The sequence below is a fragment of the Hyla sarda genome, chromosome 2 (genome assembly GCF_029499605.1).
Source record: "Hyla sarda isolate aHylSar1 chromosome 2, aHylSar1.hap1, whole genome shotgun sequence".
NCBI lineage: Eukaryota > Metazoa > Chordata > Amphibia > Anura > Hylidae > Hyla > Hyla sarda.
In genome coordinates this window covers 29,340,461-29,363,662 of record NC_079190.1, presented here as the reverse complement: position 1 = coordinate 29,363,662, position 23,202 = coordinate 29,340,461, and the positions used below count along the sequence as shown (strand labels likewise).

The 23,202-nt window shown below is 44.0% G+C and overlaps 1 protein-coding gene across 2 annotated transcripts in view; it reads right to left on the bottom strand.

The window, feature by feature from the left end:
• MTNR1B (melatonin receptor 1B) overlaps positions 1–23,202 on the bottom strand; it is a 302,631-nt gene that overhangs the window by 52,703 nt on the left and 226,726 nt on the right. Inside the window, exons 1-2 of one of the 2 annotated variants that reach the window (XM_056561454.1) lie at positions 23,108–23,137; positions 21,565–21,666 (exon numbers count right to left, since the gene is read on the bottom strand). The exons of the other annotated variant lie outside the window; for it this stretch is intronic. Of the exons in view, the coding sequence (XP_056417429.1) occupies positions 21,565–21,607 (43 nt within the window). The 5' untranslated portion in view covers positions 21,608–21,666; positions 23,108–23,137. Of the gene's footprint in view, positions 1–21,564; positions 21,667–23,107; positions 23,138–23,202 lie in introns of those variants that run through there. 2 annotated transcript variants of the gene reach the window in all.

Sequence of the window (23,202 nt, the reverse complement as noted above, 5' to 3'; positions counted from 1 at the left end):
GATGTGATCATGTCCATATAGAGGAACTGTGTGATGTCATCATGTATATATGGAGGAACTGTGTGATGTCATCATGTCCATATAGAGGAACTGTGTGATGTCATCATGTCCATATGGCGGAACTGTGGGATGTCATCATGTCCATATGGAGGAACTGTGTGATGTCATCATTTCCATATGGAAGAACTGTGTGATGTCATCATGTCCATATGGAGCCGGCTATACAATCTGCCCAATAAGAGTGCTACCTACTGAATGCTTCCAATAACAATGCCAGCTACAAAATGCCCCCAATAACAGTGACAACCCCACAATGGCCTTTTTTTCTGCCAGCTAGCTTCACTATGCACCAAAACATGTAAATTTTAATGTAAGTATAAATGGGGCTGTGTGCCTTTTCTCTTCTTCCTGACAAAAAAAGCTAAATGTCAGCAGCTATAAGAGTGTGCTCACATGTCCTGGATTTATTGACCATCATAAAATTGGGTGCTCTGCTCTGTACTACTGGCACACAAACATGCATGTCTATGTACTGATGGTTGGGAGCTACACAATACAACATTCGGCCCATATTTATAATGTATGACAATTGAGTTGCAGGGTGGGTCTGGCCCCATAACAATAGTTACCAAAGATCCAGCAGACAACAACACCAGCAGGAGAAAACCACAACCAGCAACTTGCCATTCTGGAGATTACTATCTCTTGACTACATATTGGTGGGTTGGCCTTCAGTATCTTTTAATGGGCACGAAAAGACTGCGACTGGGATCGCATACTATAAGGATATGACACCCCATGTTCCCAACTAGTTTCTCTGCAGAGAAAAGAATAATCATAGAAAGCTTTCATCTGTGGGAAGTTTTAGGCCATATTCACACAGGAGCTGTTTTCAATTTGAATTTTGATTTGGTGCCAAGGCAATGGAGTATTAAAGGAGTGATACATGTACAGAAAAGACAGATTTATGGCTTTTATATTCTTTCATTTTAGATTTAAAAAAAATGCATCTGAACTATAATTGGAGATGTCACTGAATAAAATGTATCAATTGTTGTTTGTCCAATTTGTATCTCTTCGCTGCGTTTGTTAGAAGAGGCTTAAAGGGAACCATTCAGCAGATTTTAGAATATATAACGCTTGACAATGTGTTATACAAATGCTAAAATTGTAATTCTCACCATCCCGGGGGACATTTTTGCCCCCAGAGATGGTGAAGATATTAAGTTATTAAGTCCCCGTGTCCAATATTCTGAATACTATGAATAATCCTTGTCCCTATCTTATATAAAGGACAGCCTTATGCCTATAAAAATACAGTGAAGCAGTTTAAAGGTGTACTCCGCCCTAAGACATCTTATCTCCTAGCCCCAGTCATCGAACTCCACTCCATGCCAAATGACAGGCGACAACAGCTGTCACTCCCCCTCCATTCATGTCTATGGGAGGAGGCGTGATGGCTGTGTACTAGCTGTCACGCCCCCTTCCACAGACTTGAATGGAGAGGGCGTGTTGTGAAATCACGAACATGGAAGCTCCAAGCTTCAGCGGCCGGACCCCCTCCCATCCGTGATCAGATATCTTATCCCCTATCCCTTGAATAGGGGACAAGACGTCTTGGGGCGGAGTACCCCTTTAATCATGCATGGGATAGGCATAAGGCTATCCTTCATAAAAGATATGACCAGGAACTATTCATAGTATTCAGAATACTGGGCAGACTAGATGGGCTGAATGCTTATCTGTTGACACATTCTATGTTTACCAAGAGTAGGCTGTAATATGCCTCTGAAGATCCACTTTCTCCACTCTCATCTCAAATAATTTGACGAACATGGAGAGTGCATCCATCAAGACATTTCAGCGATGGAGAGAAGGTATCAGGGCGAGTGGTGCTCATCTATGGTTGCAAGCTAGTTTTGGAATGTTATGAGAGATGCCCCAAAAGTAGACTACAAACGAAAACCAAAAAAACAGAAACGCTCCAGTGAATAAATAGGCAAGAGTCTGAATAGAGGAGTTCCATATATATATATATATATATATATATATATATATATATATAATGTGGTGTCTTTCATACTGTACCTTGTGTGCTGGGTCCCCAAAGTCAGAGTTCCTTGGTACCGTTGGGTTCCGCTTGCTGAGATAATCCCTAGTCACCTCTTCGTTCCTTAATTTTATGTGTTACATGTATATAATTAGTGTAAATGTATGTATCTATATAGTGTCTGCAGGACCTTAGGTCACATGACTAATATTTCTACTGTTATGGTATGCTAAAGGACCTTCCAGGTCACGAGGGTAGTCACATGTTCTATCATAATCCTTTGTGTAAAGGACTGACAGTTGAGATGAACCAATCAAGGCCAGCCCCTGCCCATATAAGGGAGCTGCCAAACCATCCTCTCTCTCTTGTTCCTGATCATCTCTAGAGAAAGCATCACTCTGTACAATTCTGCAAGAGGACTTAGGCCTGAGCCTGACAATCCCGCAACTTACTAACCGTGAGTTGCTAAATCAAATCCCTGCTAAAGCTAGCGTGACTGGTGGACCTAAAACCAATCCCCTAAATCCAGCGGAACAGCATATATCAATCTCTATAGCTTATACTCACAAGGTCCCAACCAACTGTCAGGATCCTCATAGACTGTACATATGTAAAGACGGTTCCTGTTTTACCTCTGCATAAAATCTGCAGTAAAGTTTCCTACAGTTTTCTGAATCTCCGGTTGTGGACAATCATTTATTCCTCCCTATCGTTCTTGGGACGGGTGGCGATAGGACAAGTATATATTGAGGAGCCCTCACTCTGGCGTCACGACAGTTAAGGGTTAAACCAGCACCGTTTCATCACTGCACAGCTATAAACCATATACCCTATACCCCACAAACTTACCACATATACATATAGGAATATAGAAACAAAATATGCAGCACTATCAAACCTAAGAAGGTGCAGCGGGTGCCAGCGTCCAAAAAAAAAACGGATCAAGGTTTCTCCTGAATATCCACCCAAAAGACACAGCACTCCAAGGATCCCAAAAAAACAAAACGTGTATTCATTCCTTCATATCAAGTCAGCATGGCTCCATAGAGAGCAGAAACGTTGTTTGCTGACTTGATATGAAGGGACAAATACATTTTTTTTTGGATCCTTGGAGTGCTATGTCTTTTGGGTGGACATACATATATATATTTATATATATATATATATATATATATATATATATTGTCAGGAACCGGACTGGTAAGCGGTTAGGATGCAGGTAGTGGATCCTCTGTGTCAGTGAGGTGATGACGTGGGCCGTACCAGGGGACCGGTTCTAAGAAGTTACTGGTTTTCACCAGAGCCCGCCGCAAAGCGGGCTGGACTTGCTGCGGCAGGTAACTCCCAGGTCGTATCCCCTGATAGCGACTCAACCTCACTGACTGCTGAGACAGGCGTGGTACACAAGGACAAGGTGAAGGCAAGGTTGGACGTAGCAAAAGGTCAAGGCAGGTGGCAAGGTTCGTAGTCAGGGGCAATGGCAAAGGCTCTGGATACACAGGGAAACACACAAAACGCCTTCTCAGGGCACTAGGGCAACAAGATCCGGCAAGGACAGGAAGGGGAAGTGGGTTTTTATATGTGTAGTACTGATTGGCACTGATTGGGCCAGGCACCAATTAGTGGTGCACTGGCCCTTTAAATTTCAGAGAGCCGGCACGTGCGCCCTAGAGAGCGGGTCCGCGCGTGCCGGGACAGGACAGCAGGAGGACGGGGCAGGTGAGAGGATTGGGATGCGACCCGCATGCGGGCGCGTCCCGCCACGCGGGTCGCATCCCCGCCGGTGATAGCGCTGCACGCAGATGAACGGGGTGCTGCACGCAGAAGAACGCCACGAGCGCTCCGGGGAGGAGCAGGGACCCGCAGCGCTCGGCATAACATATATGTATGGTAGGATTGACTGTTTATGTAAAGGAAAGAGTATTTGTATTGATAATTTACATGAACAAATTTTTCAGGAATTTATTTTTAATTTTATGTAAACAATTATCTATATGAACTCATCTATCTACATGAACTAATTCATCCTCATAGGAACACCTATACGTACGGTATCTATACACTTGCACACCCTTTTCATGGACTAAATGACCAGTTGATTGATTGGTTCACCTATTTCTTGATTTACATTTTAATATTACCTGAAATGATGGTCCCATGAGGAACCCCATTATGAAAATAGGAGTTAAACCTGTTGGGACATTGTCTTGATTTGTAAACAGGGCCACAGTACTTAAAGGGGTACTCCGGCCCTAAGACATCTTATCCCCTATCCAAAGTATAGGGGATAAGATGTCTGACAGTGGGGGCCCTGTGGTCGGCACCCGGCAGTTTGTGAGCTGGCAGCGCAGCGTGCAGCTCAAAGAGGGGGGTGCCGAATGCAAGATTGTGGGGGTCCCCAGCGGCTGGTTCCCCATGGTCAGACTTCTTATCCCCTATCCTTTGGATAGGGGATAAGATGTCTTAGGGCCAGAGTACCCCTTTAGAGAGTACCCCTTTTTTTTTTTTTTAAATCAACTGGTGCCAGAAAGTTAAACAGATTTGTAAATTACTTCTATTAAAAAATCTTAATCCTTCCAGTACTTATTAGCTTCTGAATACTACAGAGGAAATTATTTTCTTTTTGGAACACAGTGCTCTCTGCTGACATCATGACCACAGTGCTCTCTGCTGACATCTCTGTCCATTTTTGGAACTGTCCTGACATGTATGCTTATTGTCTAACATACACTTATTAGGGATAATTTGGGTCCAGGTTAACGCTTGTAGGATTGTGTGCCAGTGAATACTGCACCTGTCAGCTGCTGATACCCAATCCCTACACTGTTCTCATTGGCCACTGTATTAAAAACGTGTGACTACTAGCCTCCCCGTTACACTCCCTCCCATAGACATGAATGGAGGGGGCAGGACGTGACGTCACAAGGGGGGACGTGGCGTTATATCACATCTCCAGTCCTGAAAACTTCCGGTTTCTGAGCCTGGAGACGCAGCTCTTCATATAATGCGGATGCTGCAGGGAGATTGCAGGGGGTCCCAGCGGCGGGCCCCCCGCGATCAGACATCTTATCCGCTATCCTTTGGATAGGGTATAAAATGTCTAAAGACGGAGTACCCCTTTAAGGACCCTGACAAACTCCCCAAATCATTCTTCTCCACACGGCATCTATTTATTTGCTCGTGTTATGTCAGAGGAGAACAAGCAACACCTGATGCATAAATATAGACAGACTGAATTGTATTCGGTGAAATCGTTAAAGGGATCCCTGGGAGCACTCGAAATTACCGAGCCTTCTCCCACCTAATTGGCGCTGTGCTTGTTTGAGAGATTATCCCCTCTATATCTCTTCTGTATGGGGTTTTATTTTCTTTCTGTTCCTCTACGAAGTTTGTCTCTATCTGTCCCCCTTTCTGTGAGCATCTGGTGACCACTCATTATTTCTTGTCTCTCTTTGTAATTTCATCCCTCTTTTGTACGGTTTTCCATGCTAGAGGGAGATCATGTTTGATACCTTCTCTTTGCTGAGCACTGGGTTTTTGTTGGGGAGGGGCGAGGGGGGGGGGGGGTTCTGTCCTTACTGTTCTGGGCTTACATCGCTTGTTTCTGCAAGGGAACATTATTACCTATGCCTCTCACTGTATACGATTTGTACTGGTGTATTGCATATGTGACATTGATGTTTTATTCTTTTGTATCATGTACCCATTTTTTTGTATCGCCTCACGTTTTATTGCAAAATAAAAAATTGTTATTGTAAAAAAAAAAAAAATTGAGAGACCTTCACCCAAACCCAGTGATGTCATCAGGTAGTCACATGGCAATTAGTGCCGAGACCACCATCCTAACACTAAACTATGAGCCCAGTGATGTCATCACAGTCACATGACGAACAGTGCAGAGACGTTCATCCTGCCTTACGCTGCATTCACACTTCGTTTTTACACTACGGTAGAGATGTCGCGAATTGTTCGCCGGCGAACAGTTCCCGGCAAATTTAGCATCGCCGGGTGAACATATGTGAAGTTCGATCCGCCCCCTATACTTTTGCTCATTTTCACACTAGTGCAAATCACATTAGGTGTGACAGTTGTGCAAATAAAAAAAAAACACCTTTTTTGGCTGTTAAATAAAACCAGTCATCACTGTCAGTTCACGTCACAGTTGACAGTTTTTTTTGCCTGCAGGGCAAATTGTGTCACCCTAGTGCAAATCACATTAGGTGTGACAGTTGTGCAAATTAAAAAAAATGTATACCTTTTTTGGCTGTTAAATGAAACCAGTCGTCACTGTCAATTCATGTCACAGTTGCCAGTTTTTTTGCCTTCAGGGCAAATTGTGTCCCCCTAGTGCAAATCACATTAGGTGTGACACTAGTGCAAATTTAACCAAAAAAATGACAGGCAGAGGAAGGCTACCCAGCAGGGGCCGTCGTGGTGCTTGGATTCCCTTTGGCCCTAGAATGTTTTCAGAGGCCACGTACTCTGAACCCCCAAAGTTCTGAGGACTTAGTTGACTGGCTATCACAAGACACCCAATCTACTACAGCTTCCGCTCGGAACCTTGACGCACCATCCTTCTCCTCCTCTAGCTTAGCTTCGGGCACCTCTCATGCTACCACTTGCCCGCCTTCGCCACCACCAACACTAGCACCACAGCAGCTTTACTTGATCCGTCAGAGGAGGTATTTACACATCAGTATGAAGAGATGAGTGATGCGCAACCATTATTGCCAGAGGATGTAGTTAACAGGGATATGTCTCAGTCAGGCAGCATTACACACATGGATGTACGGTGTGATGATGTTGTTGTACCCGCTGCTGCTTCCTTTCTTAAGGTGTCAGATAGCGGTGAAGGTGTTGATGATGACGATGTGTCCATGGATGCCAAGTGGGTGCCCGCTAGAAGAGAAGAAGAGGGGGAAAGTTCAGATGGGGAGACAGAGAGGAGGAGGAGACGAGTTGGAAGCAGGGGGAGGTCGTCGCAAGGAGCTAGTGGCACAGTCAGACAGCATGCATCGGCACCTGGAGTCAGCCAGATGGGACGCCAATCAACGTATGCTGTTGCTACCACCAGAATGCCGTCATCGCAGAGCTCAGCAGTGTGGCATTTTTTTTGTGTGTCTGCCTCTGACAACAGCGAGGCCATTTGCAACCTGTGCCAGAAGAAACTGAGTCGTGGGAACTCCAACACCCACCTAGGCACAACTTCTTTGCGAAGGCACATGATGTCACATCACAAACGCCTATGGGATCAACACGTCAGTACAAGCAGCACACAAAGTCAAAGCCGCCATCCTCCTCCTGGTCCAGCATCTTCAGCCAGGTCAACCACTGCTGCCCTCCTTGCCCCCTCTCAACCATCCGCCTCTTCGTCTCTCGCCTTGAGCAGTTCCTGCTCTTCTGCCCACAGTCAGGTGTCTGTCAAGGAGATGTTTGAGCACAGGAAGACAATGTCTCAAAGTCACCCCCTAGCCCGGCGTCTGACAGCTGGCTTGTTGGAACTGCTAGCCCGCCAGCTTTTACCATACAAGCTGGTGGAGTCTGAGGCCTTTAAAAAATTTGTAGCCATTGGGACACCGCAGTGGAAGGTACCCGGCCGAAATGTTTTTGCACAAAAGGCAATCCTTAACCTTTACTCCATTGTGCAAAAGGAAATTATGGCATGTCTGGCAAGCAGTGTAGGGGCAAGGGTCCATCTTACCACTGATACCTGGTCTGCAAAGCATGGACAGGGCAGGTATATCACCTACACTGCGCATTGGGTAAACCTGGTGATGGCTGCCAAGCATGGAATGCGTCGCTCTGCAGAGGAGTTGGTGACACCGTCACGACTTGCAGGCAGGCCTGCTGCCACCTCCTCTACTCCTCCTACTCCATCCTCTTCCATAACATCCTTGGCCGAGTCCTCTTCCACTGCTGCGTCTTGCTCCACATCACCGGCATCCCCACAGCTCCCCAGGTGCTATTCCATATCCCGTATACGGCAGTGTCACGCCATCTTGGGGTTGACTTGCCTCAAAGCAGAGAGTCACACCGCACCAGTGCTCCTGTCGGCCCTGAACGCACAGGTGGATCAGTGGCTGACTCTGCACCAACTGGAGATCGGCAAGGTGGTTTGTGACAACGGAACAAATTTGTTGGCAGCATTGAGGTTGGGCAAGTTGACACATGTGCCGTGCATGGCACATGTGTGTAATCTGATTGTACAATGCTTTGTGCTCAAGTACCCAGCCTTACAGGATATCCTGAAGCAGTCCAGGAAGGTGTGTGGCCATTGCAGGCGTTACTACATGGCCATGGCGCACTTGTCAGATATCCAGCGGCGAAACAACATGCCAGTGAGACATTGGAATTCAACACTCCTAATGTTCGACCGCCTGCTCCAACAAGAAAAAGCTGTCAACGAATATTTGTATGACCGGGGTGCTAGGACATCATCTGCGGAGCTGGGAATTTTTTTGCCACGTTACTGGAGGCTCATGCGCAATGCCTGTAGGCTCATGCGTCCTTTTGAGGAGGTGACAAACCTGGTCAGTCGCACCGAAGGCACCATCAGCGACATCATACCGTTTGTTTTCTTCCTGGAGCGTGCCCTGCGAAGAGTGCTGGATCAGGCAGTAGATGAGCGTAAAGAGAAAGAGTTGTGGACACCATCACCACCAGAAACAGCCTTATCAGCATTGCTTGCTGGACCTGCGGCAATGCTGGAAGAGGATTGTGAGGAAGAGGAGTCAGAGGAGGAATGTGGCTTTGAAGAGGAGGAGGAAGACCAACCACAGCAGGCATCCCAGGGTGCTCCTTGTCATCTATCTGGTTCCCGTGGTGTTGTACGTGGCTGGGGGGAAGAAGATTATACTTTCCCTGACATCAGTGAGGACGAGGAAGGGGACATGAGTAGCTCGGCATCCGTCCTTGTGCAAATGGGGTCTTTCATGCTGTCGTGCCTGTTGAGGGACCCTCGTATAAAAAGGATGAAGGAGAACGACCTGTACTGGGTGTCCACACTACTAGACCCCCGGTATAAACATAAAGTGCCTGACATGTTACCGCATTACAGCAAGGTGGAAAGGATTCAGCAGGTCCGAAATAAATTAAGAAGTATGCTGCACACAGCATATAAGGGTCATGTCACAGCACAACAGGGATCTAACAGGGGAAGAGGTGCAAGTAATCCTCCTCCTCCTCCCACGAACACGCCGGCAAGGACAGGATGCTTTACAAACATGCTGTGGATGGAGGACATGCAGAGCTTTTTAACTCCTACGCCTCGCCACAGCCCTTCGGGGTCCACCATCAGAGAACGACTTGACCGACAGGTAGCAGACTACCTGGCCTTAACCGCAGATATCGACACTCTGAGGAGCGATGAACCCCTTGACTACTGGGTGTGCCGGCTTGACCTGTGGCCTGAGCTATCCCAATTTGCGCTCGAACTTCTGGCCTGTCCTGCTTCAAGTGTTCTGTCAGAAAGGACCTTCAGTGTAGCAGGAGGTATGGTCACTGAGAAGAGGAGTCGCCTTGGTCAAAAAAGTCTGGATTACCTCACCTTTCTTAAGATGAATGAGTGATGGATCCCGAAGGGACTGACACTGGGCGATACATTTGATTGAACAAGGCCTGATCAGATGAGCTGCCTTGGGCTAAAAATGGTCCACACGCTGCTGTATTTGAACTCTGAATGCCAGATGACTTGCGTGACTTATCTGCCACCAAGTAGGGTTCCACCAATGTTTTAGGGCACTTTCTGCATGGCGAAACAAACAGAAATTATTCTGGCCACTGCCACAGCAGCGGCTGCGACAATACCAATTTTTCATCCATATGTACATGCCTAATTTTTCTGGCCTCTGCTGCTGCACTTGTTATGGTGCTGCAATTTTTCTGGCCGCTGCTACAGCTGCGGCTGCGACAATACCCAATTTTTCATCATCCATGTGTACATGCCTAATTTTTCTGGCCTCTGCTGCTCCCCTTGTTATGGTGCTGCAATTTTTCTGGCCGCTGCTACAGCTGCAACAATACCAAATTTTCCAGCCAGGTGTACAGGCCTAATTTTTCTGGCCTCTGCTGCTGCACTTTTTCTGGTGCTGCAATTTTTCTGGCCGCTGCTACAGATGCGGCTGCGACAATACCAAATTTTTCATCCATGTGTACATGCCTAATTATTCTGGTACTCTCTGCTGACATCTCTGTCCATTTTAGCAACCGTGGATATTAGATGTATGCTAAGGGTAGCATGGTGGCTCAGAGGTTAGCACTGCTGCCTTGCAGCGCTGTGGCCTTGGGTTCAAATCTCACTATGTGCTGCCTCAAGGGGGGCTCTAACAATGTGCTGCCTATTTTGGGGAAATCTTATGTGCTGCCTAACATGGGGGAATCTATGTGCTGCCTAAAGGGGGAATATAACTATGTGCTGCCTAAAGGGAGGCTCTAACTATGTGCTGCCTAATATGGGGGAATCTTATGTGGGGGCTAAAGCCCGTTACTCCAAACCATTTAGAGAATTTAGAAGACGCATTCTGGAGCATGTGGGAGATATAAAAAACAAAAGGGACAAAACACTCGCTAACCACATGCTCCGTTATCATGCAGATTCACCATTGAACATCTCTTTCCAAATGATTGAGGTCCATAAGCCAGATTTGAGAGGTGGTACTTTGGACACACTTCTACTGCAGAAGGAAGCTAGATGGACTTATAGACTTTGCACCACTGCTCCTACAGGTCTAAATGAATCTCTATCCTTCGCTTCATTTATATAAACTATGGGTTTATAGTACCCAACTTGATTTAAGTTTTCAATATTACTGTCTGTATATCATGACCATGTCACTTCAATTATGTAATTAACATTGAGATCTATAGGTCTGGCAAGTCAGCCACTTTAAGCGCCGAGTACTTTTGTATATTGTTTATATATTTTTTATTCATTCTCCCCCCCCCCCCTCCCCCTAAAATTTATAATTGTTTTTGCCTACCATCAATTTTCACTCACCATTACTTTATAGCCACCTTAACCAGTACCACATTTTATTTAAATGGCATAAATTCTACAACAACTAATGCACTATGGTGGCATATGACCCATGTACCACCAGAGTCTGCTTATGCCCCTCCGCTTTCCCCCCTTTCCCTCCTTTCCCTCCTTTGTATAGTAGTTGCTATTTGTGTAGGCAACCGCAGGTGGAACGCATATTCGCGTTCCACTTGTATTTCCGCTTCCGGCATTAAGTAGGGATCTCTACTAACCCCTCTGCCGGAAGTGATGTACCGGAGGTGACGCACGGGTGGAGCGCTTACTGCGTTCCACCCGCAGCCATCTATAATGCTCCCATACCGGAAGCGCTGACCCGGGTGGAACGCATTTTGCGTTCAAATTACCGGAAGTAATCGCACATCCAACATCCGGTGCGGGTAGTATAAAATACCGATGTCTGCCATAATGCAGACACCGGTGTCCAACGTGGTCCAGGCTTTCATCTACAGGTACCAGGTCAGTACACTATTTAGGGACTGTCCCTTATTGACAGCTATCTTGCTGATTGTATTTATACTTATGCCACTTCTGTTTGACTATTCATTCAGGTCTGGGCTATATCTACTATTGTTGTGGCCCTTGTTATTTATTTGTCTTTTGGACTACGTCTATCTAGTGGTTATCCATCCATATCTTTCCTATGGGAATTTGATCCCAATTGAGACTATTAGTACTTGACCTACCCTGTGGAAGTTCATCATTGCCTGACCACATCTATATCATTACATCTTATACCTAACTGGCATTAGTCTTAGGTGAGCGATTTTTTATGATATAATTTTTTATGATATAATTTTTTATCATATATTTTTGTATTTTTATTGTTTCTTGCACATCAGATGGGGGGTTAGTGAATTATATTATATTATATTTATTACATAGGAGTCTGTTTAATTGAGATCTGCTTTAATATCAGGAACAGATTGTTCTGTTGGTGGTCTAAATCTTAAGTGAATACCATAGTTTTGCTACTATCATCTTCTATAAATAAAAGGCCCCCATAATGTAGTGCCACCCTAATACTGACAGATTTGTTACCACATTTTTTGTTCACAGTGTATCTGCATGTATCTTGAACAGAACATCTTCCTCTCTGTCTGGAGTCAACTTATTTTACTAACATTGCATAGTAATATTCTGTATGCCATCTTTCTGCTATGATAATGTATGTGTATTTGTTTGACCAGACATTAACAGACTCACATATATGACCGGTACTTATGACTGACGGACCCGGACCTGTGTATTATCATTCATTTATTGTCATTATTGGTCTTTGTATCTTTTGCATATGATTTTGCATTTGTTGTGCACTAATTGAATTGTGAATAATATCCTCTCATCCCTGATGAACTCCCCTCAACCTGGGAGAGAAACGCGTTGGCCAGAGAGGTTGATATATTTTTGTACCAATTGTACATATTGTAATCATTCCCCTAACCCTTGTCCTTCACTTAGCTGTTAGGAATTAATTTAGGTAGGGAATTTATTAGGGTTTCACCTGTTATCTTTACCCTCTTTATGTTTTGTGCTCAATATACGTATTGTGTGTATATTTCAATTTTAGTATATCCCAATTAAAAGCTATATTTTATTCTAATTGATGTTGATAATGTGTTGGATTCCAAACCATTTAGGAATGTTAGGTGATTTATGCCCTTTATGGATTAAAACCAGACTCTGCATCAACTATGTAATTTTCCATGGGAGTTTTGCCATGGATCCAACTCCGGCACGCCACAGTCCAGGTGTTAGTCCCCTTGAAACAACTTTTAAATCACTATTGTGGCCAGAAAGAGTCCCTGTGGGTTTTAAAATTCGCCTGCCCATTCAAGTCAATGGCGGTTTGCCCGGTTTGCGAACTTTTGTGGACCGAAAAATGTATGTTCGAGACATCACTACACTATGGGTGCCGGATCCGAATGGGAAGGGGCAATCCGGGCTCTCCCGTACCCCAGCAGGACCAGCGCTGAACTCCATTTACTTTAATGAGCCGACCGGAGTTAAACGGTGACTCCGGTCAGCTCATTTTTGACCCGTATCCAGTTTTGTGACTGGACCTAAAACCGTAGTATACTACGGTTTTAGGTCCGGTCAGAAAACCGCATACGGGTCAAAAATGAGCCGACCGGAGTCACCGTTTGACTCCGGTTGGCTCATTAAATTAAATGGAGTTCAGCGCCGGACCGGTTGGGGTATGGGAGAGCCCGGTTTGCCCCTCCCCCAGCCGGATCTAGCACCCGGAATGTAAAAACGAAGTGTGAATGCAGCCTTACCTGAGTGCTCTACTTAACCATCAAGATTAGAACTACTCTGTTTTCTCTTCTGTCTTGGGCAGCACTGCCATCTCATTCCGATCTCCATGCATTGTGCCATGTGTATTTATATGTATTCATGAAGAGACTTTTTATATGCATGTAGTGTGTGTGTTCCCCTTAGATATATTTTGAGTCACTACCACAACTCTGTTGACATGGAGGGATTTTACTACATGGAGCATTGCAACGTGTGAGAGTGGAGTGTATGCACAAATGTCTACTTGTGAGTGGTGCCTGTGAGGTTGGTGACAAGTTAGTGTGAAGGCCTACACATGTGGTGGTAAAGAACGAGAGATGGTGAGGGTCATGGTGGGTGTCATAGTCCTTACTTTACTCTCATGGCAGAGTGGTAACTAACCCAATGTTCCTCTGTGACCCCAACCCGTTCGTCAGTTAAGTTGTTTGCGTGTACAAAGTGCAGGAATGAGACCCCTGGACACTAGGAGTCCATGAAACTTGTAAACTTGTGAATACAGATGTTTAAATATAGCTATGTAGGTTAGAGTGTTAGAGTAGAAGAATGAATATTCGGTCACTGTCCCTTTAATTAGTTCTTTTACATCAGCTTTACTGAGTTTAGCAATCTTTAGGTGCTCTAAGCACTAGTACGTGTAATGTCTACTGAAGATGTATGTGCAGATGTAAAGGTTCACTCATGCACAAGTTTTCAGTCCGATATTACTTAAACTGTTCGTAGGTATTCAAGGTGCAAAATATAGACTCCACTTTACTCACTTGCGGGCAGTCATCTGTCGCATGACACTCAGAAAAGTGCAACAAGGGAAATCTTTCTGACAGGGCAGACAGGCACCTGTAGGCCAACAAAAGAGTCCAGTGTAATTCAGAGAGTCCCTTGTTCAGCATACTCCTCTCTTGTAAATAGGAAATTATCTTTCTCAGAGACTGAAGCTGTCCCTGCAGCTATTACTTGTGTGTCTCTATGAGGAGACCAAATAAAGGAAGTGAAAGCAGGACAGGCAGGGCTCTGTACAGGCTTTTGGCTTTTCATTCCTGATGTGTGAGCTGGGAGCATGTCACAGAGCCTTGATGCACAGAGCCCTGCATGTCCTCAGTGTACAGAGCCCTGCTTGTCCTCAGTGTACAGAGCCCTGCTTGTCCTCAGTGACCAGAGCCCTGCTTGTCCTCAGTGTACAGAGCCCTGCTTGTCCTAGGTGCACAGAGCCCTGCTTGTCCTAAGTGCACAGAGCCCTGCTTGTCCTCAGTACACAGAGTCCTGCTTGTCCTCAGTGTACAGAGCCCTGCTTGTCCTCAGTGTACAGAGCCCTGCTTGTCCTCAGTGTACAGAGCCCTGCTTGTCCTCAGTGTACAGAGCCCTGCTTGTCCTCAGTGTACAGAGCCCTGCTTGTCCTCAGTGCACAAAGCCCTGCCTGTCCTCAGTACACAGAGCCCTGCTTGTCCTCAGTGTACAGAGCCCTGCTTGTCCTCAGTGTACAGAGCCCTGCTTGTCCTCAGTATACAGAGCCCTGCTTGTCCTCAGTGTACAGAGCCCTGCTTGTCTTCGGTGTACAGAGCCCTGCTTGTCCTCGGTGCACAGAGCCCTGCTTGTTCTCAGTGTACAGAGCCCTGCTTGTCCTCAGTGTACAGAGCCCTGCTTATCCTCACTGCTCAGGACCCTACTTGTCCCGCCCACACTTCCTGTATTTGGACTCCTCACAGAGACAGACAGGCAATAGCTGTAGGGACAAAATATACACATTTTTTTAACCAATGCATTTTATTACAAGTATACTGTAAATATAATGGTATTATCTACAAATGTTTTTGTTATTGACAGATACACTTTAAAGTTTCCTAGTGCCCGTTATTTGACCTGGCGGTCCTGCCAATGGACATTGTTCTTATGCCCATATGGTTGGTCCACCCTAAATCTGAACTCTATATGAAATGCATTTGGCGGTAGTTTATGATGCATCTGATACCCGTGATAGGTGTGAGATTCCTTTCCTGTATTTTGCAGGTTGTGTAATTTTAGATCAGCTTCCTATAATAATTTAGACACCATTTGTACCCTTTCTCACATCTAAAACAAAATACTTCAAAATATGTGAAAAACTAAGTCCAGTCGGTAGAAAATTGATTCTGCCAGGAAAGTAAGACCTGAAGACCTATAACACCAACAGCTGTCACTACTTGTATGTGAAGATGTATGTGCAGATGTAAAGGTTCACTCATGCACAAGTTTTCAGTCCGATATTACTTAAACTGTTCGTAGGTATTCAAGGTGCAAAATATAGACTCCACTTTACTCACTTGCGGGCAGTCATCTGTCGCATGACACTCAGAAAAGTGCAACAAGGGAAATCTTTCTGACAGGGCAGACAGGCACCTGTAGGCCAACAAAAGAGTCCAGTGTAATTCAGAGAGTCCCTTGTTCAGCATACTCCTCTCTTGTAAATAGGAAATTATCTTTCTCAGAGACTGAAGCTGTCCCTGCAGCTATTACTTGTGTGTCTCTATGAGGAGACCAAATAAAGGAAGTGAAAGCAGGACAGGCAGGGCTCTGTACAGGCTTTTGGCTTTTCATTCCTGATGTGTGAGCTGGGAGCATGTCACAGAGCCTTGATGCACAGAGCCCTGCATGTCCTCAGTGTACAGAGCCCTGCTTGTCCTCAGTGTACAGAGCCCTGCTTGTCCTCAGTGACCAGAGCCCTGCTTGTCCTCAGTGTACAGAGCCCTGCTTGTCCTAGGTGCACAGAGCCCTGCTTGTCCTAAGTGCACAGAGCCCTGCTTGTCCTCAGTACACAGAGTCCTGCTTGTCCTCAGTGTACAGAGCCCTGCTTGCCCTCAGTGTACAGAGCCCTGCTTGTCCTCAGTGTACAGAGCCCTGCTTGTCCTCAGTGTACAGAGCCCTGCTTGTCCTCAGTGTACAGAGCCCTGCTTGTCCTCAGTGCACAAAGCCCTGCCTGTCCTCAGTACACAGAGCCCTGCTTGTCCTCAGTGTACAGAGCCCTGCTTGTCCTCAGTGTACAGAGCCCTGCTTGTCCTCAGTATACAGAGCCCTGCTTGTCCTCAGTGTACAGAGCCCTGCTTGTCTTCGGTGTACAGAGCCCTGCTTGTCCTCGGTGCACAGAGCCCTGCTTGTTCTCAGTGTACAGAGCCCTGCTTGTCCTCAGTGTACAGAGCCCTGCTTATCCTCACTGCTCAGGACCCTACTTGTCCCGCCCACACTTCCTGTATTTGGACTCCTCACAGAGACAGACAGGCAATAGCTGTAGGGACAAAATATACACATTTTTTTAACCAATGCATTTTATTACAAGTATACTGTAAATATAATGGTATTATCTACAAATGTTTTTGTTATTGACAGATACACTTTAAAGTTTCCTAGTGCCCGTTATTTGACCTGGCGGTCCTGCCAATGGACATTGTTCTTATGCCCATATGGTTGGTCCACCCTAAATCTGAACTCTATATGAAATGCATTTGGCGGTAGTTTATGATGCATCTGATACCCGTGATAGGTGTGAGATTCCTTTCCTGTATTTTGCAGGTTGTGTAATTTTAGATCAGCTTCCTATAATAATTTAGACACCATTTGTACCCTTTCTCACATCTAAAACAAAATACTTCAAAATATGTGAAAAACTAAGTCCAGTCGGTAGAAAATTGATTCTGCCAGGAAAGTAAGACCTGAAGACCTATAACACCAACAGCTGTCACTACTTAATAGATGTAATGGTGTTAAAACACTGTCACCGGTGTGTTATGTTTATTCTGTTCTAAATTACAAAGAAGAAAAAGAGAAAATCAAACAATCTGAAAAATTCAGCCACCTACGCTGTGAAAAAGAACACAAGAACAAGATTTTTTCTTATGTTTACCCATATGTGCCACGATTCAGCCCAAACTCATGGGACCTTTCAAGCATTACATGTTGGGAGTTATGTACACATCCACGGCTTAAATAATCAATAATAATTCAATAATTATCTATACAATAAATGGGTATATATATATATATATATATATATATATATATATATATATAATAGAACATGCAGAAGAGTATAGGATAACTCAGCTCACCCTTCCAGCCAGACGCCTGTCGCACGGCACCGTGTGAATCAACACCAAAGTACTACCTGCAAACTTCAATATGTTGGATGTACCTCCAATTCTCTCAAAACTAGGACCAGGAAGCACATCTCAGATATTGCCCATTTTAACTCCCGACATACATCAATAGTGACCCAGCACTGTGCTCGAGTACACCAGGGAGATTATTCTTCCATGATCTTATGTGGAATTGAAAGAGTTATTCCACCCAAAAGAGGGGGTGATTTCAGGCAAAAATTGTTAGACCGCGAGGTATATTGGATTATGGAATTAGACTGTAGATTTCCTAAGGGCCTTAATCGTAGACAGGATGTGATTTTACATTACTAATATTGAAAAAAACTTTTTATTACAAATAGGAATTAAAATAATTGATGGTATCCGTGTCTACGATTACGATCCTATGTCTCCTAATGCCTCTCTTTTCTATGGTTTTATGGTTATTGTAATTTACAGTTATATACCTTTGCATATATTACATATGCTTATATAATATATTTGGGAATTTATACCCTTTGTCATATTTGAATATTTGAATATTTACATACCCGTAACCAGTCTAGGCCATTTCTATATATCTATTATACTAATTTTTATATGGCTATATTCTAAAAAGTGCTTGTTGTCAGTATTTTATATTGTGTCTATTTTTGTATGTATACACATGCCTTTGTATTTCCACTGCGGGATCTGGTGGGCGTGATTACACCAGGTGTTCACCTGGGTGTTCCCTTCCACCACTTCCCATAAAGGAATGGCCACTTCTTTTGTATCTTTGTATGAGTAAGGCTGGTTTTTCCGGCTGAAACGCGTAACCTTGTGTCCTGCTATCCTATGGCTTGAATCTACAATACATTTTGGCTTTTATTGCACGTTATCCTGCGCTGGACCATCTATTTCTTCATATAATAGAACTATACAGTAAGCTTATGACTAAGAGACGTGTGCCTTTCCACATGGCTCAACATATCCCAGAATGGTGATTTCAGGATACTGTGTTAGGACATGTACATATCTCTGAATAGTAGTATACAAAGGACAAAGGTGCCCTGCACTCACCGCTAAAGTCCAGGTACTCCTGCTCCCATCTCGGGTCACGGCTCGGACACGGAGGGCTCGGACAGTGGAGCGCTCAGAGGCGACTGCCGACATAGGAACGAGGCCGGATGAAGCGTATTCCTATGCGTGAAACTGCCGGCAGTCGCCTCTGAGCGCTCCACTGTCCGAGTCCTCCGTGTCCGAGCCGTGACCCGAGATGGGAGCAGGAGTACCTGGACTTTAGCGGTGAGTGCAGGGCACCTTTGTCCTTTGTATACTACTATTCGGTGATTGTTGCTTTCACTGTCCTAGCACCTCCGCTGCCAGAGCTGGGTTTCCATATCTGCGGGACGCCATTTCCATCTCGTGGTCTTAGGAGGTTTAAGGTACTGGTGCCACTACCTTTTCTTTTGTTATTACATGTACATATCTGTCATAGCTTAGCCTGATCAGTACTGATCTGTAATGTCCTCTATGCTGCTGCCCCTTCTGATAGTGTTCTATAAATTCTCTTCTGTGTATATGAAGTTTATGGGAGACATCATAGAGGCTAGGCTCTACCCTCTTGCTTAGGGACAACTGAAAATTAGACATGGAGCCTCTAGAGGGGAAAACTGGTATAAAATGCCATATAAAGGCCCGAAAAAGTGCTGTTCCTCATGTATACACATTATTGCTTGTCTTAAGATTTTACATACAGTCATGGCCGTAAATATTGGCACCCCAGAAATTTTTCAAGAAAAGGAAGTATTTCTCACAGAAAAGGATCGTATTAACTCTTATTTTGCTATACACATGTTTATTCCCTTTGTGTGTATTGGAATTAAACCAAAAAAAGGAAAAAAAGCAAATTGGACATAATGTCACAGTAAACTCCAAAAATGGTCTGGACAAAATTATTGGCACCCTTTACTTAATATTTGGTTGCACACCCCTTAAGTTAAGGGTGCCAATGATTTTGTCTAGACCATTTTTGGAGTTTGGTGACATTATGTCCAATTTGCTTTTTTTCCCTCCCTTTTTTGGTTTAATTCCAATACACACAAAGGGAATAACCATGTGTTACTGCAATCCTTTTCTGTGAGAAATACTTCATTTTCTAGAAAAATTTCAGGGGTGCCAACATTTACGGCCATGACTGTAGGTTTTCTTGACCAACATAGATTGGAAGTACTGTATGGCTCAATAGACACCTTGTATTTTACTGCATGATTAGACACTAAAATAGCAATCACCAGTCATCATTAATATTGTAAAAATGCCTTCAATATGTAATGTGATTTGCTAATATAGAGTCACTGATGTATACTGATGCCTATTGACCTCAGTTTGTGTCCTACAAAACTAAAAAAAAATTTCAATGGATGAGCAGTAATTGTATTTTTGTTCTAAATGAATAGTCTCCCTAAGGCTAGTTTCCACTTGGTTTTTTTCTGGCAGTTTTTGGAATACTGCCACTGCAGTTTTTGAGCCAAAGCCAGACCTGTATTCAAAATGAATAGGACATATAAATGAAGGACTTTTACTTCTCCTCCCTTATGGATCCACTTCTGACTTTGGCTCAAAAACTGTAGTGGCAGTTTTTCAAAAACTGCCAGAAAAAAACCCAAGTGGAAACTTAGCCTTATGCTATCCCTCTCTTCTATCCCCTGTTGAAGCTGCATCTCCCTCCTACCCCTCTTCCATTAACTGTTTTCCACTAGATGGAATTTATGGTGGCTGAGGAGGCTTCTGAACTTTTATCGTGCATTGAGTTAAAGGGGAACTACAGGAGAGAATAAAAACACTTTCTCCCTAAATATTCACCTTTCAATATTTTTTATACACAAAAAAGAAGTAAAATGATAAAGTAATTTCTTCATTGTATAAGGGTGAAGTGCAGAGAATCCCCAACGTAAATCTTAAGCAAAATATGCATGTAAGACCTGCTTCGGATTCATCACATTCTAGCGGTAGAATAGCGATGGAATCTTTGATGGAAATATTCTGGCACATTTGGATTCAACCCAATATAAGTACTAGAATATCCTTTTAACTTTGACAAAAGAATGGGCCCTAAAGGGGAAACAGAAGGCAACTGCATTAGAAGGTGACTATGAAGAAAGTCAACAATAGAGTCTATTTCTTATGGGATGATTAAAGCAGATGGGCTACAGCAGCAGAAGACCCCACCGGATGCCATTCCCGTCAGCTAAGAACAGAAAACTGAGGCTACAATTCACACAGGTCACCAAAATTGGACAATGGAAGATGGAGGAACATTGTCTGGTCTGATGATTCTCAGGGAGATGTCAGGGTAAGAATTTGGTGTAAACAACATGAAAGCATGGATCCCTCCGGCCTTGTATAAGGTTCAGGCTGGTGGTGGTGTAATGGTGAGGAGACATTTTCTGGGCACACTTTGGGTCCCATAGTACCAATTGATGATGGTATAAACACCACAGCCAACCTGAGTATTGTTACTGACCATGTAGAAGTAAATGTTAACCCATGGAGCTAGAATGTTGTCATTTACTATAGAGTAGTAAGTACTAAGTGCTAGATGTAAGCCTTGGGTATGTTTTTATGCTTTTTTTCTTTTTGCTTATTCATGGGTAAAGATAGGAGAGATACTCTAAAGTGCAGAGAATCAAGAAATGTTTTTTTTTTTTTTTATAATACCATTTTGTTTTGCTTTAAGCCATTCTTTCTGTAACTCTTCAAGATGAAGAAGCTGATAATATCCATATTTTATGTTGTGGATTCATTCCATTGCAAACACAGTAATAAAGTAGCCAGACTTGTAATTAAAAGACTTGTGCCAGCCCCATGGGATCATACACACTTTCAGAAGGAAACGTTTTTTGTATTTATGAACATCTAAGTCCTTGAAGAGACAAGAGATAAGTGAATCTGTTGCCGGCGATAGCTACGTACAGCACTGGAAACAAGATAACAGAATTGAAATACAGCAACCACGAGTTTAAAAATAAAAATTACATTTTTCTTTTAAGCTTTTGCTAATTTTTTTTTCCTTTCCATCTTTTACCAAGTCTACTCACTTTCCTCTTTGAAATGCAATACAGCCATTTCCGATCCATTCATGTAAGACAATCACAATAGCTGCTAATTCTCTCCTCCATTGAGAAGTCTACATCATCAGCCTAAAGTGAGATCCCAGAGTCAATGAAAAGGAAAAGTAATCATAATTCTGAGGCGGCCATAGTAAGCACAGCCTCAGGTTCTTCTCAAGGCAGATAAACCTTTATGAATACATTTTCCCAATAGTTATCAAGTATTCTCATCCAGGCAACAAGACAGCACCCAATCTGGGAACTTAAAGGGATATTACGGTCTCAGGCATCTTTTCCCCTATCCAAAGGATAGGGGATAAGATGTCTGATCATGGGGAGTCCCGCCGCTGGAGCCCCTGTGATCTCCGTGCAGCACCCGGCATTCGATGCTGAGCGAGGCTCCAAAGATGGAGACGTGATGCCACGCCCCCTTGTGAAGTCACAACATGCCCCCTCGTTACGTCATGCCACGCCCCTCCATTCGGGTCTATGGGAGGGGGCATGTTGGCCGATTTATACAGAGGCAAAACTATGTATCTATGCCTCTTGATACATCCCATGACTTTGTTAGCCTTTGCAGCAGCTGCCTGGCACTGATCACTAAAGTAGAGTTTTTACCCCCAAATTCTCTTCAGTAGTAGTTTTACCTAATGTCTTATTATTTAGCACATAATTGAACATTTTATTTTTATGGCCCAAATGCATAACCTTACATTTATCCACATTAAACTTAATTTGCGTCTGCGCCCAAGCCTCCAGCTTTCCCAGATCCCTCTGTAATATTATGTTATCCCCCTCTGTGGTGATCACCTTACCTAGTTTAGTGTAAAAAAAAACTTTCCACCTGCTATCCGCCCTTCCACTACGACACAGCCACGGCCCCCTTAAGAGTGTTGTGTAGGTTTCTTTGTGGGTTTTAATTCCCTACAATTTATTTTCCACAGTATTTATTAAGGTTTCCCTACATTTTCCACTTTCCCTACACTTTGCTTTTTTTCACACCTGCTCTGATCTGTCGGGTTTTCCTCAGCTGAAATCCACCACATTTTATGTGTAAACCTTAGTAAATATGTTGGGTTTTTGTGAAAATGTCGGGCATGCCCCTTTTCAGAGACCATGCCCCCCTTTACAGACAACCACGCCCCCTTTTCGGGTTTTCTTAGCAAAATGGAGAGTTAGTCAGGGTTTTTTCAATTCTGGCGCAAGATCTGGTGCAGACAGAATTTCTGGCACAATGCGACAGAATCTGGCGCACAACCCGACAAAACATGTCGGGTTTGCAATAGTAAATGAGGGCCATTGTCTCTGGCTGCATGGAATATTGTGAAAGGTCGATGACACTTTCTGGTGAGGGTCCTGTACATAAAAATTGGACAAAGCAGCACACCTAGGTAATAGAAGCATAATACACAGTATTATAACTTGGCATCACGGGCTCATGAAAAACAATTCTGGAATATCCCATTAAACTTCCTAGAATTTTATAAAGGAATTTTATCTTTCACAAAATCAATATACTGTTGCAACATACTAGCAAAGCTCTCAGAAGGTTACAGTTCACATCACAACCACTGGATGGTCACACATAGACATATTGGGGGAGATTTATCAAAACCTGTCCAGAGG